The sequence below is a fragment of the Phasianus colchicus genome, chromosome 22, assembly GCF_987193195.1.
Source record: "Phasianus colchicus chromosome 22, bPhaCol1.hap1.1, whole genome shotgun sequence".
Lineage (NCBI taxonomy): Eukaryota > Metazoa > Chordata > Aves > Galliformes > Phasianidae > Phasianus > Phasianus colchicus.
Window position 1 is genome coordinate 5,391,246 of NC_143457.1, and position 18,238 is coordinate 5,409,483.

At 46.1% G+C, this 18,238-nt stretch overlaps 1 protein-coding gene and 1 long non-coding RNA gene across 2 annotated transcripts; one reads left to right on the forward strand and one right to left on the reverse strand.

Moving 5' to 3' along the window:
• The first annotated feature begins 119 nt into the window (after nt 1–119).
• LOC116242725 (ATPase family AAA domain-containing protein 3) lies at nt 120–18,016 on the forward strand. The gene is made up of 16 exons (XM_031613677.2): nt 120–760; nt 938–1,014; nt 2,218–2,319; nt 3,411–3,470; nt 3,737–3,806; nt 4,673–4,838; nt 5,331–5,400; nt 7,202–7,357; nt 7,578–7,634; nt 8,180–8,305; nt 10,537–10,661; nt 12,144–12,195; nt 12,539–12,609; nt 13,591–13,758; nt 13,953–14,061; nt 17,624–18,016. The coding sequence occupies exons 1-16, from the start codon at nt 535–537 to the stop codon at nt 17,801–17,803; spliced, it is 1,815 nt and encodes a 604-aa protein (XP_031469537.1). The 5' UTR covers nt 120–534; the 3' UTR covers nt 17,804–18,016.
• Nucleotides 16,488–17,194, reverse strand: LOC149915268 (uncharacterized). The gene is made up of 3 exons (XR_016459368.1): nt 17,143–17,194; nt 16,802–16,935; nt 16,488–16,575 (listed from the first exon to the last, which is right to left on the reverse strand). It is a non-coding gene; the product is annotated as an uncharacterized LOC149915268 (long non-coding RNA).
• Nucleotides 18,017–18,238: the final 222 nt, after the last annotated feature.

Genomic DNA, 18,238 nt, shown 5'->3' on the forward strand with positions numbered 1-18,238 from the left:
CTGTACCAAGCAGACTCGAGGTAATGTCCTCTGGTCGCACCAGCAAAGGGTCAGTCGGACATTAGGAAACATATTCTCAGATAGAGCAGTGTGGAGGTGGGCACTGAGGGGTGTGGGCAGTGGGCACGGTGGTGTGGGTTGGACCCGTGGATCTACGTGATCTTTTCCCATCTCGATGATTCTGTGATTATCTCGAGGCTGGTTTTAGGTCTCTTTTTCTTATCGAGTCTAATTTTTTTTTCCAGAAACTTTCACAGCGCCGTTACACCCCGCTCCGCTCCCGGCCGCCATTTTGGGCCCACTCCCTTAGCAACGCAACAACACTTCCGTTGCTATGGCAGAACGCATCTCAATAAAATTTGTCCCTCCCCGCTGCCCGTCCCGGCCTCCCTTACTCTCACCCTTCCGGCTTAACGCTGATTGGTGTTCGACGCTTGACGTCACCCTGGCGCCTGCGCCCGGCCCAATCGGAGGCGGCGCGCGTGGCTCAGCGCGGCGTGGGTCCCGCGGTGCAGCCGGCGGCGGGGCGGCGCCATGTCCTGGCTTTTCGGCATCAACCGCGGCTCGACCCCGGCGGGCGGCGGCGACGCGGGGCAGGGCGGAACCGGGTTGACCCTGCCACCGGGTCCGGGTGGTGGCGGCGGGCCGGCGGGCGGCGGAGGGGCGGGGGATCGCAGCACGCCCAAGGACAAATGGAGCAACTTCGACCCCACGGGCCTGGAGCGGGCGGCCAAGGCGGCGAGGGAGCTGGACGCGTCCCGTGCGTGAAGGATCGGGGCCGGGAGCGTCAGGCGGGGCTCGATGTCCCGAGGCTGCAGCCATTGGGGCGCGGGGGGAGCGGAAGGATGGGCACCGAGGGTTCAGCTCCAGCGGGTGGGTTCGTGCCGGAGGGAATCGCTCCGTGATGTTAACGGCCCCTTCCCTCTGTCCGTCGCAGGCCACGCAAAGGATGCACTCAGCCTGGCCCAGATGCAAGAGCAGACCCTGCAGCTGGAGCAGCAAGCCAAGCTGAAGGTACATCAGGGCGTGTGGCACTGCTGAGCAGGCAGCCCAGTGCCAGCAGCTGCCAGGGCTGTGAATTGTAGCCACGTTCCCCAGCAGTCTGCCCTGGGTGCTGTGTTCTGTCAGCTGTCATTTAACTTTAGCAAGAGGTTGATACTTGCCTCTGAAAAAGAAGTACGTAGGTTACCCTGAAGGTAATGCCTCCTGTTTATTTCCATGGAGACTACAAGAGATACAAAGATCACGATAGCACCATTTGATGGAGCAGGTTCTTAGCTACAAAGCACTAGTTCTCATCATAACCACCACTGTTACAATCAGAAAGATTAACACGATGGAAAGGCAATGCAGGAGTGAAATAGCAAAAAGGACTAACACAGATGGGATGGTGTTATAAAAAGAAAGTGCTCACCCACCTCTGAAGACCTAGGCTTGCAAGGAAACTCCCCAAGAGAGGGTTCTCCAACCAGAGATCCTTCCCCCATGGCAGTCAGCCCTTAAATGAGGTTTCAAAGAGGTGCAGCCAGGCTCCACCCCTTCTGATCACACAGCTGAATTGCCTTCACCTGTGCTCCCAGGGCTGACAGACTTCTTTCCCCAGGTGCTCAATCAGTGGCTCATGCCCCGACTCAACAGTTCCCATACAACCCCCATTAGCTGTGTGTTTTCACCAGGAACAAACAAGAGCTTGCATGCTGTGCTCATCAAAATCTGCACCACTGGTGGTGACCCACTGTCACCACTGCTGAAACGAACCACCTCACTGTGCTCACATCCACTGGTTGGTCACCAGGTGTCAGTGAATGTCATTTGTTCCTCCTGGAGAAATTCAGTGTCACACTGTTGCTTCATACACACTTCCATGTCAGGCTGCCTCTCTGCTGCCATCTGTCACATGGCAACAAAATGTAACAGAATGATGGTGAGAAGGTTCAGCCCCTACTGCCATATCTCCAACATCATAAAACAGGAGGTGTTACTTTCAGGGCAACCCCTGTGATTCTGGAAGGTGAGGTGCAGATAATATCTCTGCCATAAGTGGCTTTGTAACCCTCCCCACTATTGCCACCATTTTTAGGGAGTTACAAGGGTTGCATGCAGGGAAGTGTGAAGTGATTACAAATGCATCATGCGGAACATAACTGCCACAGTCTTTTCTCTGTAGGGTTGTGCATTGAGCTTATTTATGATTATTGCATCATTATCTCACTGTAGGAGTACGAAGCTGCCATAGAACAACTGAAGAATGAGCAGATACGGGTACAAGCAGAAGAGAGACGAAAAACACTCAGTGAGGAAACAAAACAGCATCAAGCAGTAAGGGAATGAGGGGAAACCCACTGATGGGAGCCCTTGGCTCTGTCGTCCTGCTTGGGGAAGGAAACAATGCATTTATTGTTTTGGTGGTGTGGTGGGCAGCCATAACTGGGGGGCTGTGCATGCTGAGCCTGTCTTCTACCCTGTCTGTGTGATGTTGAGCTTGATTTGTAGTTGTATTTACTGATAACACTTTAGCACGAGTCAATGCATTGGCAATAATAGTGAAATCAGGGACGTGCAAGCTAGCTTTTGTTCTAACAGCTCACGTGGTGGAGAACAGGGAAGCAGGGGGCTGATGAATTCTAATCATCTATATACTTTGGCACGTGTTTCTTGTCCCTCTAAAGTGTGGACTTTGAACAGGGCTGGCTCAGGAAGCAGGCTCCACTTCTGTGCCTCAGTTAGCTTCTAAACTCCTGCAGTTCACAGGGCATCACTGGAAGTCAAAGCTAACTTTGTGATTTGCTTCTGATGTGCCATGCTTTGAAGAGCAGTTGTTGAGATAACTGTTCTGGTGTCTCTGTATCTGGAATGGAAAATAATATCAGCTGTTGTGCAGAGTCTTTATTGGTGGATTGGGACCCCAGACCACTTTCTGTTGAGTTCAGCTGGTGTGGGTTTATTTGTCAGTTGCAGTGGAGAATTGACAGATTAGTGAGGAACAAGAAAATGAATTGGAAACACCACTCATCTGACAGTCAGTGTATCTTGCCATTTCTGTTGCCTGCAATTGCTGGTCCAGGTACTTTGTTTTAGAACATGAAAGCATGTTTATCCCAGTAAAGTCTTTTTCTGAGCCAGAGTACACTTGGTCTTCATTTTGGTGCCTGTGATACCTTAAAATGAGGTTTGACACGGTAGACTTCTCAGCATAGATGAGTTTTTGGAGATAGCTGAGGATATTTTTTCCTCTATTCACTTTTCAGACCCTGGATTGATTGATTGGTTTGTCTTATTTGTGTTTTGTTGTTTTTTTTCCCCCTGCACGTACCCAATCTTGTTGCTGTTAGTACTTTTTTTCTCTTAAGTGCTTAATCTTTATATTCTGAATACTCCTTTCTTTTATCATTTTGTTTTGTCTCATGCAGAGAGCCCAATACCAGGACAAATTGGCACGGCAGCGCTATGACGAACAGATGCGACAGCAGGTATGGTTGTTTTTTTAACAGCTGGGAACTGCAGTAGTTTCTCTTAGGTTCTGGCCAGACATCAAATGGAAGGTCAGGAATTTGGACAGAGTGGCTAAGAGTGTGGGATTATCAGTATGAATCTGACAAATGGAGAGAGGAAGAATGCACTTCAACCTAGTGCATCAGCTTCTTGATAACAATTTATAAAGTTAAGTTTATACAAATACCTACTTGACTGAGTTCTTAAACTTGAATGCATCTTCTGCTGTCATCTCTGCCTCCAGCAACTTGCTAATGAAGAGAATCTGAGGAAGCAGGAAGAATCTGTACAGAAGCAGGAAGCCATGAGGCGTGGTAAGTTACCTTATTCTTCCTTAGCTCTTAAGGTGTGCAGGCAGATCAGTCTCTGTACTCATCTTTGACTTCTTCAGGTTGGTTGGTGCTCCTTTAGGGATGTATTGGCAAACTGGAGCATTGGAACTGCAAGATCAGTTTCAGAAGTGATTGAACTACTGGCTGCTCTGTGGAACTTGGATTTCTCAATAAACTACCAGCATCTCCTTATGTTGCAGTGAAAGCCTGGTTCTACACAGGAGCAACCTAAAATACAACCAATTTTGAGGAAAGAGAAACAAAATAGCTGACATAAGGAGTGGTTGAAACAAAATCACCTAACCTCTACTTATTTGTTGCTGTAGAAAATACAAGCTGAATCATGACCTTTTAGTGTGACACTGGCTTTGTTTCTTGTCATTGTTATAGAGTTACCAGAATCACTGGGTTGGTAGAGCTCCAGCAGGACTATGAGGCAGCTTGTAGGTAAACAAATAGGATCAGAGTGTTGTTTTGCTTGCTGCTCATACCTGGACTCCAATCTGTCCGCTCCTTGCTGCCATCTGGTGTAGCATTGTGGCAACAATTCAGCATAGCTCAATTCTGAGCCTTGTGGGAGATGTGGCTGTCAGGGCAGTCAGTCTGTCCAGCATCCACGTGTCCAGGCTGCTAGCAAAGATCTGGATGATCCAGCCACAATTTTGTGCAGCATCACAGAAGATTGAAGCTGGTGGCTGTGCTCATCTCATGGGTTGTTCTTAGGTTTCTCATTCATTTTCCAGTCAAGTGAATGTTAATGCTTCTGTAGCAGTTCCGCATCCCAGATTACCCTCTTTGGGACAACATCTTGAGCCAGCCTAAAAGATTGACCTGTCTTTTATTTACAGCCACAGTAGAACGCGAGATGGAGCTGCGGCATAAGAACGAAATGCTGCGTGTTGAAGCAGAGGCAAGAGCTCGTGCCAAAGCTGAGAGGGAAAATGCAGACATCATCCGGGAGCAGATCCGCTTAAAAGCTGCAGAGCATCGCCAGACAGTGCTGGAGTCCCTCAAGTATGTGAAGCCAAGAGAAGGACGTGGGCTGCCTTGTTTCTTGTGCACATTTCCTTTGTCTTGTAGGAAGCCTTTGCTGTTGATTCCTCTGAGCTCTGAGGAATATGATGAGTTGCTTTGGACACTTTTGTACATTGAATAATAAGGATTATGTGGAGGAGAACCTTTTTCAGCTGTTTGTGCTTTGGAGTCTGAGCATGAACCAAAAAGAGTATTTATAGAGCTGTGAGTCTCACACAGTTTTCCTAACAGATGATTTCAAGCCATATTTATTAAAACTGAGGCTCAGTTACTCTGAAAACTCACAGCTCTTTCAGTTTCTGGATATATGCCATAAAAATATAAACAGTGCATTTCTGAGTGGGAGGGCATTTAAAAATTAATTATGACTGGTTCTAAAGGAGGTAGTTATAGAATGTGAAGCTGTGTTGTAAATTGTTTCAATCCAGCCTTCAGAATTCTTCTGCTTATCTTGATGTTTCTTCACCATAGGACAGCAGGGATGCTCTTTGGGGAAGGATTCCGTGCCTTTGTGACAGACTGGGATAAGGTCACAGCCACGGTAAGATTGTGACACATATAGACAAAAAGCCTGGCAAAGCTCTTGTTTTATATTGGGCTGCCAAGGTTCTTAAAATGGCATCAGAGCAGCTCATAGCTGAAATGCATTTTGGATCTGTACGCATGCTTTCATTATCAAATGTGCCTATTCAGAATGAACAGGCTGGAAACCTGGAGAGTACTTATAGACCCATTACGTGTGCTAAATAAGTTGATTAAAGATGTCCCAGCATCTTCTTGCAGGACAGAAGACCCTGGCAGTTACTTCCTGTTTAACATAATGTCATTTCTCACTGCAAAACTGTGCAGCACTGAGGTATTTTTAGTAGCATGGCTCGTTAAAATGGACAATTTGCTTTAAATCAGTGGCAACCATCTGCTCCACCAGGCAGTTCTATACACAGAGGCTGGCACAAAAGGCACTTTGTCCAAGTGTGCTGGGGAATGGATGCTTTCAGTGCATCCTTTTGTCATCTGCAGGCTGTACCTGGAGTGCTTGCAGTGTCTGGAGCCCTTTGAAGATGGCTGCTTTTAGCTGTATGTTCTCTTGACCCAGATACCAGTTTCTTGCATTGTGGTCATTTTTGCTTCTGATCACCTCTTGTCTTGGGAAATTGGAACTTCTTTTATTTAATATATAAATAAAGCTAAGAGTACATATATTTTTGGAAAGGAGGTAACACAGCCAGAACTCTTACATTTTGGTTGCTTTGAAAAAATGCTGTAATGCTGACTATGAGGCAAAATGTAGGTAGCTATTTTAGAGTTCCTCTAAATTAACCCTGCTAGGATACCTTCTTTTAGTGGAGGGCTGCTAAAAAGGTGGAGCTTCTTGTGTTCTAAATCCCTGCAAACTGGGAGTAACCAGGTAGAGATCTTACTCTTTGCCCCTTGAACCCACTGTTCTGAACTCTTCCATCCAAAGCAAAGGTGATGTCACACACTTAAGCAGAGTAGAACTGAACAGGTGGCATCTTATGGTTTATTGAATGATGCCCTCCTTGTTGTCCTTGAGGTTCTTGACATTGATCTGTACTTGTTGCAGAAGTCCACTCACTTTTAAAACAATTGCAGCTTGCTCTTTTGTCCACCTGGCCTTGCTCTGATAGGAATGTCCTTAGCATTGTCAGTGCAGCTCCTTGTCTTTTCTGATAACTTGCTAGGGTGGGAAAAGCTGCCTGCAGGGCTTCTTGGTTTAATGTCAGCCAACTGAGTGCTGAGCAGCAACCACGAAGCACAGAGAGCAATCCAGAGGCTTTCTGCTTTGCTGACAAATTAATGGCAATGTCTCATGTTCTGGGGTTTGTAAACAACCTCTTCTCTCACTGTAGTGCAGTGGTGTCAATTCCCACAGTAGTTTTGATGTTGAAATGCCCATTGAAAGTACCCATTCTTTTGTATTGTCTGACATTACTGTCCTCCTACCAGGTGCACCCATGCCCATTCCTTTCTTGCTCCCTGCTCTGTAGTGGGAGCTTTTGGCCTCTACTGTCACTGCAACACTTATTTGCTTTGTCTCCTGTTCAAAAAAGAGCTCTAGGAAGCATTTCTGTGACATGTTTCCTAAGGTCATCTCTACCTCCACTTGCTCATGCTCCTGTTGCAGTGCTTTCTTGGAAGGATATACACTTCTGATGGTTATCTGTGGTGTACTGTGCCACTTTTCCAGTGGCATGTCTTGATTCATTTGGTGATTTACATTGACCCCATGCCCTCCTTAGGGAAGGTGAGTAAATATACTGGACCTGTATCTCTTAAAATTCCAAATACTTTTCCTAATCCTCATCCCCTTTTCTTTCTAGGTGGCAGGCCTAACCTTGCTGGCTGTGGGAGTTTACTCTGCCAAGAATGCCACTGCAGTAGCAGGACGATACATAGAAGCACGTTTGGGTAAACCTTCTCTGGTGAGAGAGACCTCACGCATAACTGTGCTGGAGGCCCTGAAGCATCCTATCAAGGTAGAGTGTGGCTCTGTCTTTGTCTTGCTCTCAGCTATGAGGATGCAGAACTCCTTTTCCAGCTCTGTGTCAGGCAAGGATCTGCCTGTGAATAAATGTACTAATAGAGGCTGTGTGGGTGAGCTGATCTCATTGTCTTAATATATTAAGTTTGTGGTTTCTGAGCATTGGAAGCTGTGGTCGATTTCTACATGTCAGTGATTGAAGTTTTCCTCTCTAGGTTGGTAAGCGTCTCACCAGTAAGGCTCAGGATGCCCTTGAAGGAGTTGTTCTCAGTGTGAGTACTGTGTTCTGCTGTCTTATCTGTTGAGTGATGACTTCTGAATCTAAATAGGGAAAGCTGTTTCCTTGTGTGCACTTCAAATGATGTAATTCTAGTAATTCTAGCACCTGCAGTGCACTGAGACCATATATAAGCTCCGATGCTCACTGGCACATGTTAACATTTCTGTTAACCTTCTTTTTCCTCTGAAGAAAACATAGTTCAGTGCTTGCTTGGCTGCAGTTTTTCTCTGCAGTCAGCATGCTAATAGTCAGAGTTCCATTTATCTCATCTGTGAAATACTACTGAACTTATGGTTGCTGCACTGCTTCCTGGCTTAAGCAAGAGAACCACAGTCAAGTGGACAGAACTAGAAATTGAGTAAATCCTGAATACAGAGGAAATAGCTCTGCTCCAAAGCAATAAGTAGCTCAAGTGAAGGCTTACAAGCTTGAGACTGTAGGAGCATTGCTGCCTTCTTGCTGGTACAGATCCCTGAAGCTGATCGATGCTGGTCTCTTGGTTCTTTCTAATCCTTGAACTTAACTCTTTTCTTACAGCCCCAATTAGAAGCACGTGTGAGAGATATTGCCATAGCAACAAGAAATACAAAAAAGAACAAAAGCCTATACAGGAATATTCTGATGTATGGCCCTCCTGGCACTGGAAAGACACTTTTTGCCAAGGTAAAGCCCTACCAGCATTCTGACTGCCTATGTGGTGCAAAGTGCTCCAGAAACTGCAGGTCTTAAGTATCCTCTCTGGTCTGAAACCCATTGTTTAAACTTTGGGTTTTTGCATCTCTGTTGATAAGGGAGGAGAGAGCATCCACCTGCACCAGCTCTGAATTAACACAGTCACTTGGGTTCTAAGCTAAGCTTAGGCAGAAGAACTTCCACCTGGAAAAGGCAGTTGGCAACTGTGACTTGGGAAATTGCAATGCCAGCCTTCTCACTTCCACCTCTGTTCATTACATGCACTTGTCCAAATAAGGTCTTTCTTGCTGTCACTTACTAATCCCTAAATGAAAGAGAAAGATAAGTATGGCTTTACTTTGCACATGCTCTACAGGGGTGGTTTGCAAGTGGGCTTCTGTACCAATTGTTCAAATCAGTACAGTGGGAAGGATGTTACAACAAAGGTGTGATGATGGAAGGGCCAGCACAATAGAAAAGTGCTATAAAGGAAGGGAAGAAGATTGCTTACCTGTATCAGAAGATTCCAGATTCATAGGAGAAAGCTTCACCAAGGAAGAATCTCCAGAAAGAGATCCTTCCTCACCAGCAGTCAGCCCTTAAATGAGGTCTCAGAGAGGTGCAGCCAGGCTCTACCCCTTCTGATCACACCCCTGAATTGCCTTCACCTGTGCTCCCAGGGCTGACAGGGTCCTTTCCCCAAGTGCTCAATCAATGGTTCATGCCCTGACTCAACAGTTCCCATACAGCTTGAACTGGGATTCCAGTATTTTTACTTGTTCTTCTCTGCTTTTCCAGTAGATGTGAGGTTCCCTATGCTTGTTCAGGAGCAGCAGATTTGACATGCTGATGCAAGATGAGCTTTGTGCCTCTGTCAATACAGTAAACGTGTAGTCCAGTTGTGTTTGCTGCCAGTTCTGATTGCATACCAGCTAGTTTGGATTTCTGAATCCCATAGGGAAGGGCAGGACTTGGAAGTGGCAACAGCAGTGTAAGGAGATAGGAGAAAAAAGCTGAGTGTTGGGCAGTGGAAAAAGGGGAAGAAGTGCATTTAACACTTCTCCAATACGATGGGAGCTCCAAGGAGGTGGTGGCAGCTATAAAGAATTGGGATGGATCAGAAGGAAGATGATGTAGGAGTGAGGAAAGGACTGAGTACCTGTACGTATGTTCTGGAGAGGACAAAATGCTGCATTGAAAAGCAGATTGCTTTCTGAGCTGTGACTTTTGTGCTTATGTTAATGGCAGCAACTGTGCAGTTTGCTGTCCCTGCTTCCCAGAAAGGCAACATGTCACATAGCATGGTGGCTTTCTGACTACTGCAAAACAAAGCCATGTGGATCTGTGGTGTTAAGTATTTATGCTACATGACAGGGTTCTTGAGGCAGATGTAAACACACTTGGATGTAATAGCTGTCAGAGCTCCCAGCTTCGTTGGACTGATGCAGAACACTGAACATTAGCAGCAGGAACCGGGTGGTTTTAATGGGCAGAGCGTAGCTCTTTTTTCCTGCCTCCTGCTGAGCAGCACATAATTGGTTGGGTTCAGCTGAGCGTGTTTTGCTGGAGCTGATGCTTATCTACGTGGCTCGACTTGTTCATTTTAACCTTCAGATGACTTTCCTTTACTCAGCAGAAGCAAATAGCCAGCTCTGGGTCAGCTAATGGAGTGTTAGCTCAGGCTGCTGCCTGTCCCCGTGGCTCAGTTGGTGGCTGCTACGTGAACTGCTTTCTGAAATGGAGGGTAGAGATCTTTCCATCCCTTGGCTTCATATCCCAGCCCAGTCTGTTATTTCAGACACAGGTGGCTGTGGCCTTATTCACCGCTGAGATATTGTAATGAGATGGAATGGAATTTGAAGCTAGGAGCTTATTAGCCATGTTAATAGTTGGGGCTGAGGCAGAGGGGATTTCTTGAGGCTGTGACGACATGGCAACATAACCAGAGTTGGGTCAGTGTGAGCCAGAGACTCCTACAAAGTTCTGGGTGAACTTCAGTTATATCTGCTCAGCCTTGCTTGATGGACAGGCTGATAGTTTGTGAGCTAGCAAAAAAAGCACAGAGACTTGGTGTATTTATATTTTACCTGCAACTTAAGGGAGACATTTCCAGCACAACCCAGGAGCTCCACTTTGCTCAGTGGCCACGAGCTGTGGCAGGTTGATCCTGGATGGCCTTGCAGTGAAAAAGGTTTCTTAACTCTATTTTTGTTCCCTTCCAGAAATTAGCTGTGCACTCAGGCATGGATTACGCCATCATGACGGGTGGTGATGTTGCCCCTATGGGGCGGGAAGGAGTGACTGCCATACATAAGCTCTTTGATTGGGCAAACACCAGTAGGAGAGGGTAAGTAGAGCTTCCTCTGACTCCTGAATGTGGTTTCTTGCTCAAAGAAACTCACTGCAGTGATGTAGTTCAGACAGCTGCGTGAGCGATGCTCTTGCATAGATGAGTGCTGAGTAAGAACAGCTTGCCTAGAATGAGTGCATTTTGCATTTTTTGCATTTTTGCTGCCTTATAGCATTTAAAAAAGCTCCACTCTTTGATTTCTTAAGAGTGTAGTCAATTTGTACTGGTGAAAATAGATTTCTGCAGTCCAAATGCAGCTGAGGAGCATCCTTGTCCAGCCAGGATATTAAAGCCCAATGGAGAACTTGCAGGGAGTGCCTGCTGATTTTTGTGTTACATTTTGATTGCAAGTTTTCTGTAGATAAACACGACAAATTGATGATTTATGTGTATCCTGATTGCTTTAGATGGACACTATCTTGCAGTGTCTGTTTCAATCCTTGCTGCATTTGTCATCTAAATGTTTCTATTTCCCCTTCATAAAACAAACCTGCAGAGTAATGACCTGAGGATCTAAACTCTTTGCGTTTCTCTCAACCTGCTGGATGCTTCCACCATAGAGTTCTCTTTCAGAGCTCTGGCTGCTCTGAATTTATTTTATCCTGGTTAAAAACTTCTGTCTAATAAGAACTTCATACACTTCAGATCAATGTCTCAGAAAAGTGATGGGCAAAGGTTAGCTGTGTCCATACATGAGTGTTCTAAGTTTGAGTAACATGCAAACATCTAAGCAGACTTTATTCTGGATATCCAACAGTTTAAACTGCTTGCAAGTTTTGTGTTGCCTTTATTGACCAAAATCAGAAAATGCTTCTCTTATAGTTGAGAAAGGTTTTCAGAAAAACTGGAGTTGAATGTGAGAATGAGATGTTAAGAGGCCCTAAAACCTCTTGGATAAATGCTATGAAAGAGAGATGTATTTGAAGCTGGACAAGAAAGTAATAGAAGCTGTGGCAGCTTTATGAGCAGCCTGGTTCAGTTATTGATAAACATCTTTATACACTCGGTCCCTTGGGAAGAGCACTGCCCTTGGGTTATAAGTGAATTTATTTTCCTGAATTATTCATTGACTTTATTAATTCACTTCTCCGCAGGTAGTAAAACCTTTCCATTATTGCCAGTGTGGTTTGGAAAGGAAAACCAACCAAACAGCAAAGCAGTGTGCAGGGGAGGGCTGTGGCTTCAGGTTTTGAATGGGATAAGGAAGGAGCCACCATCAGCTCAGCTTCTTGGATGCTTGTGTTTCAGCCTTGCAGCCTCACACATTTCTCTAGATAAGAGTCAATGCTAAAATAAGCACTTTCCAATACCTGGGGAACAGGTCTAGATTTCTGCTCAGACTTGACAGGAACACAGCAGCACTGCTAGATGTACAGCTGGTCACTGCTGTGGGTATCTGGAAGTGAGACAGGGGAATCTTGGAGCTTTGTGAGCCTCACTTACCTGTCCCTATTACTGTGTAGTGTTTTCTTTTTGCAGCCTCTTGCTATTTGTGGATGAAGCAGATGCATTTCTGCGGAAGAGAGCCACGGTAAGTGCTTTCTTTCTGGTCATTATCTTTGCATGCTGCAGTTAGCTAGCCTGCAGCCTACTTGTTTAACGTGATTAGCCAGCTTAAACAGGCAAAAGATTAAAACTGGAAGGTGCTGTGCTGCTCAATTAAGCGATGCAGAGATGAGAAATGAGCCTTTTGCAGCTGAATGATGCGAGCATCTCAGAGCTGACCTGAGAATTCTTCCCTACAAAAAAACCTTTGCAGGTGGCTGGGAGAATCCTTGACAAAAACAAAGCTCACCTTGTCAATAATGCTGCTTAAACTGTGACCTGTCTAAAGTCCCAAGCAGCTGATCTTCCTTTGGGTTTTATCTTTGCAGGAGAAAATCAGTGAAGATCTCAGAGCAACGTTGAATGCATTCCTGCACAGAACAGGGCAGCACAGCAACAAGTATGTATGTGGTTGGTTTCTAACATGACTTATTGCTGATTTGGGCAATAAAGCATCCCACAACTATAAATGGGAGCTCACTTGTATCCTTTTCACCCACGTGTCAAAGGGAAGGTCTGAATATCAGGTTGTGTGTCAATTCTTTATCTATAATGTTTTTTTGCAGGGACTTGAGGAGAGTTCCTATCAATAGACAGGAGCAGTTTTGTGCCAGTGTAGCTCTTGGGCCAGCTAAGTTATCTGCACAAATGACAGCAAAGAACACAGCCCCCTGTAGGCTTGGATTTAAATAGACCACAAGAACGTTAGTGTTTCAATAGCTGTGGTTAAAAGCCCATTTCAAATTACAACGCACCGTTAAGCTGGTAACATCAATTAAGGCATTAAAGTGCAGTTGGCATTGGGAAGACACAACGTTACAGAGCAAAAGAAAGGACTTCTGTCTCCAAAACAACATCACTTGGAAGCTGGCACAGCTGTACCACGGAGCAGAAGTTGGTTTAACACACTGCCTTTACATTGCATTACCCATTGTGAGTGCCTCTGTTTGAGCACACATTAGGCCTGATAGCAGGAATCTGAGTCTTGATTGAAGGAAACAAATCATCTCCTGCCAGCTGCTGCAGGAGTATGACCTTGCCATACACAAACCCAACAGGAGCATGCTCTCCTTACTCTCATGCTGGGATGAGTCCATTCAGGGCTCAGATGTGGAGGTCTGTGGGAGGTGGTACTATTGCTAAATGTTTGATATCCACAACTCGAGGGTGATTGTGGGTAACACAATAAGTTAGGCATAAATGGCAAAAACAGCCTGAGAAGGGCTGATGATGCAGGCTATGTACTGTAGGATGTTACAAAGCTGTTTCTAAGACATGTCAGGTGATGAAAGGCCTTTGACCAGAGCAGTTCCCGAGGTTCGATTTGGTTTTTAGTTAATTTTCTATGGTTCTTTTCAGTCTTCTCGTTTCATACTTCCAGGTTTATGCTTGTTTTAGCAAGCAACCAGCCTGAGCAGTTTGACTGGGCTATCAATGACCGAATAGATGAAATGGTGAACTTTGATCTGCCCCAGCTAGAAGAGCGAGAACGGCTCGTGAGGATGTATTTTGATAGGCATGTCCTGAAACCAGCCACAGAGGGTAAACAGTGAGTATCCCTGCAGGATTCTCCTTGTTGCTGTTGTCCTCAGCTGTAGTGAAGCCACCTCCCTTCTCCAAAATGAAAAAAAACCTGATGCTCCCCTTCAGAAGTGTAATTGTCAATAGCAAGTTGCTCCCTCTGCCTTCCCCCTTCTTGTCACATAGATACATATAAAGCAATCCTTGTGCTTCTGCTTTTAGACGTTTGAAGCTGGCCCAGTTTGACTATGGCAAAAAGTGCTCGGAGATTGCCAGGCTGACAGAGGGCATGTCTGGCCGAGAGATCTCCCAGCTTGCTGTGGCATGGCAGGTAGGTGGGACTTGGATCACTGGGCTTCCTGCTTCTTTTTCCCTTTCTATAAGGCTTGTTGATTTTTTTTTTTTTGATGGAGTCTCAGATCTTGGAAAACATCATTACGTCCTTGTAGTAATACTAGAACACTACTAGCTCTAGAGTCAGTGTCTGCATAACTCCTTGTCTCATTAAAGAGCTCTTGGAATCACCAGTGGAGAAACCCCCTGTTGAATTAAAGCAAAGCAAGTTCCTTAGGAACAAGTGTGGCCAAACCATGCTGGCTGTTATTCATGTTCCAGCTCAAGAGGTTTAGCAGGAGAGATGCCTGATGCTGCCTGTAGGTTTGTCAGCATCAGGACACTGAAGCATCTTTCCACCCTGCTTCGGTCTGAATGTCTTTTCAATACAATTTGGGTGATTGAAGGAGTGATGCTAACTGGAAAACAGAGGCAATTGTCTACTACTTATTTCTATATAGGCACCATGCCTATATAGCATTTCTGGCAGTGTTAGCCCTGCCTTTCTGCTATCCTTTCCATTGTGCTGCTACACCTCTTTGTATGGCTGTGCTGTGAACTGGGTCAGGGAGCTGAACGAGATTAAAAATAGCTTGGCAAGGCAAGCTGAGTGCAGCCACACCGTTGTCTTGGCACATCTGAGGTCAGGGTGTGTAGGGGCTGTCTGGCAGGAGACATAGATAAAGGGCAAAAAGAGTCAAGAAAAAGGGAAAAGAGGCATCTCTTACAGTTGTTTTTTTTAATTTATCTTGGGAACACCTTACAAAGCTGATAAACAGCAGATGTTGTGAGCCTGCTGCTCTTTAGAAGTCCTCAAAGCTGCCTTGAAACAGTTATGTCTTGAGACATTTCAGTGCTCTTTCAGATGGGCTCATCAGGACAGCTGCTGAGATGCAGTGTGCCTCCGGTCTCTGCCTAATAAATAGATTCAATTGACCCATTCTGGGAGGATTACAGCACAAAGCCCTGGTGAAAACTGCTTTGCTGGTACTGGAGCACAGAGCTAGGTGGGAGCATTTTGTTTGCCTTTTGTTTTCAGCTATTTCCTACAGTGACCTGATGCGACTTGGAGCTAATCCTCCAAGTGTAGGCTTAATTGCAATATGCCTGTTGCTTAATTCACCTCGCATTTCTGTGTATGTTTTCCTTAATTAGTTTTTTCCTCCAACAGTCATTTGCAGTGTTGCTGTCTGGAAGCGTTCTGCCTCTACAGGTGTCTCAGAGCAGAGCCTTAACCTGTGTCTGGGCAGCAGAGCTGAGAGACACTGTGTCAGCCTTCATCTGCATTGAAGTGCTGTTCAGTTCCACAGGGGCTGTCCTGCTATCACCTCCAGCTGATTGTGGCATGCTGCCTGCAATCCTTAAGCCTTAACTTCTGCATATTGAAACCCAGAAAGCAGCAGGTAGTTGAAGGAAAGGTGTGATAGAGTTTTAAGATGCTGGGACTTACCTCATAGGCTCTTACCTCAGCTCTATTCAGCCTGCCTGGGCTCATGGACAGAACAAAACCCAGAGGTGGTTTGGGAGAAGGTCAGGTTGTGAAGCAGTTGGGGGATAAACCATCATAGCAGTCAGTTCTTCCCAAAGAGCAGCCCAGAATGACAACAGAAGGCTGCTCTGCAGCCCTATGGCCTTGCAGCTATTTCCCATGAAGGTGCTTTTGCCATTATTGCCAGGAAGGTAAACATCTTAGTTAAGCAAGAAAGCCTGAACAGCCCTGCAGCTTCCATAGATTGGAATTCCTCTGGAAGATGGGTGTGCCACCTGAATGCAGTTATGGTTCACTGCTCTCTCACTTTGTCCTGAATGTTCCAAACAGGAAAAATAAGGTGCAGCAAAGCAGAGAGTGAGTGCTGGCACTGAGAAGAATACTGTTTATGGCACAGCTGATGGTCTGCATGCTGCAAATCCATTTTGATCTCTTCTGCCAAAGACCTTGCCTTCCCTTTTCTCCTTGCTCTTTTCCACTCCCTGTACCTAATCCTTGATGAATGCAGCATAGATTAGATGCATTTACACACTTCAGAGTTCCCTTTGAATCTGGGACAGTAACGTGCAGGCTTCCCAGTTTTGCATCCTGACCTTAAACCTACTGATAAGCTTTAGATAAAGCATCAGCACAGAAGCCCTCTACTTTTCCAAGCCTTAATTATAAGAATGGAAATATCTTTCCCATTTTAATTTTAAGCAGGCTGCTTTCATTAGAATTGTGATTCAAAGGCACCAAGGCCAAGTGGAAACAGACTTGGATCTGAACTGAAACGAAGCATTGGGTCATTCAGGCTGCATTTGGCATCTGTGCTCCATCTTTCTCCTTGCACCAACACACGTTGTTTTGGGTTAGAGTTACAAAACACAAATAGTTGGGTTAAAATGGGTTAAAATCTGTCCAGGCAGGAGTCAGAGGTATGAATACAAATGAGCACAGCACCATCTCAGTGTATGCAACTCCTCCCAGAAGGGACAGCTGCTTCCCCCATTTGCTTTCTTGACAACGAGGGCCTGAGGCTTCCTATAAATAGAAAGTCATTGAGAAAATCAACAGAGCATGAACTGCACAGCTTTGCAGGAGTTTCCACTGTCGGATTTGGGGGCTGTGCAGAGGCAGGGAGGAAGGCTCTGTGCCCAGGAAGGGGATGCAGGCAGAGGTTTGGGGTAAGGAGCTGGCTGTGTCAGGCTGCCTTACAGGCATTGCTGTACCAGGAATGTGTTATGGGAGCTCTGGCACAGGGACTCACCAGATATAGAAGTCTGCAGCTCGGGGTTGCGTTGTTACCTTGGAGATAAGATGCTCAGCTCACAGTGCCAGCAGCCTCCCCTTCCTTCTGGGCTGCAGTTGTGTGCTGCATTGCATTGCTGGGCTCCCACATTCCTTGTGTGCAGACCAACAGGACAACACCACTGGTACAGATGCAGGAGAGTGGCACAGGTGGCTTTTACCTTCACAGCCACTGAAGGATTAGGTAAGGGAAAGCCTCATAGGACATGTAGTAGTTGGACTGAGCAGTATGATGGTGTAGTGACAGAAGGATCAGCATGATAGAAAGGTACTATAAAGGAAAGGAAGAAAATTGCTTACCTGTATCAGAAGATTCCAGGTTTGCAAGAAAAAGCTCCACCAAGGAGGAATTTCCAACCAGAAATCCTTCCCCTATGGCAGTCAGCCCTTAAATGAGGTCTCAGAGAGCTGCAGCCTGGCTCCATCCCTTCTGATCACACCCCTGAATTGCCTTCACCTGTGCTCCCAGGGCTGACCCTTTCCCCAGGTGCTCAATCAGTGGTTCAGGCTGTGACTCAACACGCAGGACACGAGGATGGGATGGGAGTTGATGCAACACAGCAGCAATACGGGGTGATTCCAGGTGGAAAACCAGAGGATCACACACCACACATCATTTTAGAGATGCTGCGTTCACCCTGACACTGCTCTTAGTCCTCCCTTGTAACCATTTAAAACCATTTCCATTGCTTTGGACGGAGATGCTCCATCAGCGTATGCACCTTTTCCTCTCTACCTCATTGGCTTCACGTGTGCTTTTCCTCTGCCTTTGCCTCCCCAGGCTGCTGCTTATGCGTCAGAGGACGGCGTTCTGACCGAGGCCATGATCGATGCTCGGGTCGCTGATGCTGTGCAGCAGCACAGGCAGAAGATGGAGTGGCTGAAAGCAGAGGGCACAGAAACGAGCAAAGAAGGCATCAGAACCCCACTGTTGCCTTTCCCCAAAGGAACACCGGTGTGAGAAACACCTGCAGACCGGTGTGGGTGGGGATGTGGGCAGAGGAGAAGAGTGGGGAGTGTCTTTTTGGGTGGAATCATGTGAGAAACGTGCCCCTTGGTGCAAGGGAAGGGGGGGGGGAGTGCTGCCTTGGTCTGCCTTTCATTTCATATTGGAAATAGGAAAAATGGTTGAAATAAGGCAGAAGTAACGGTATTAAAGACCCCCTTGCTCAAACATTGGTGGCTGTGTTAGTCTGTCCTGTTAGAGAGGGCCAACTCCAAATCCTTTTTGGCCATTTTGTGCTGTTTTGGGATGTCCTGGTGACCCAGCTCTGCAAGAGCCCTGGGGCTGTCCAAACCTTCTCTTCTTATGTATATAAATTCATCTCGATTACACAGAATCACAGAATGGCCAGGGTTGGAAGGGACCTCAAGGATCATGAATCCACATGCAGAG

Excerpts from the sequence above, each read along its gene's own strand:
- LOC116242725 (XM_031613677.2), top strand. The coding sequence starts at position 535 with ATGTCCTGGCTTTTCGGCATCAACCGCGGCTCGACCCCGGCGGGCGGC. Across the intron at positions 2,320-3,410 it reads AAACAAAACAGCATCAAGCA|AGAGCCCAATACCAGGACAA; the intron begins GTAAGGGAATGA and ends TGTCTCATGCAG. Across the intron at positions 3,807-4,672 it reads GCAGGAAGCCATGAGGCGTG|CCACAGTAGAACGCGAGATG; the intron begins GTAAGTTACCTT and ends TTTTATTTACAG.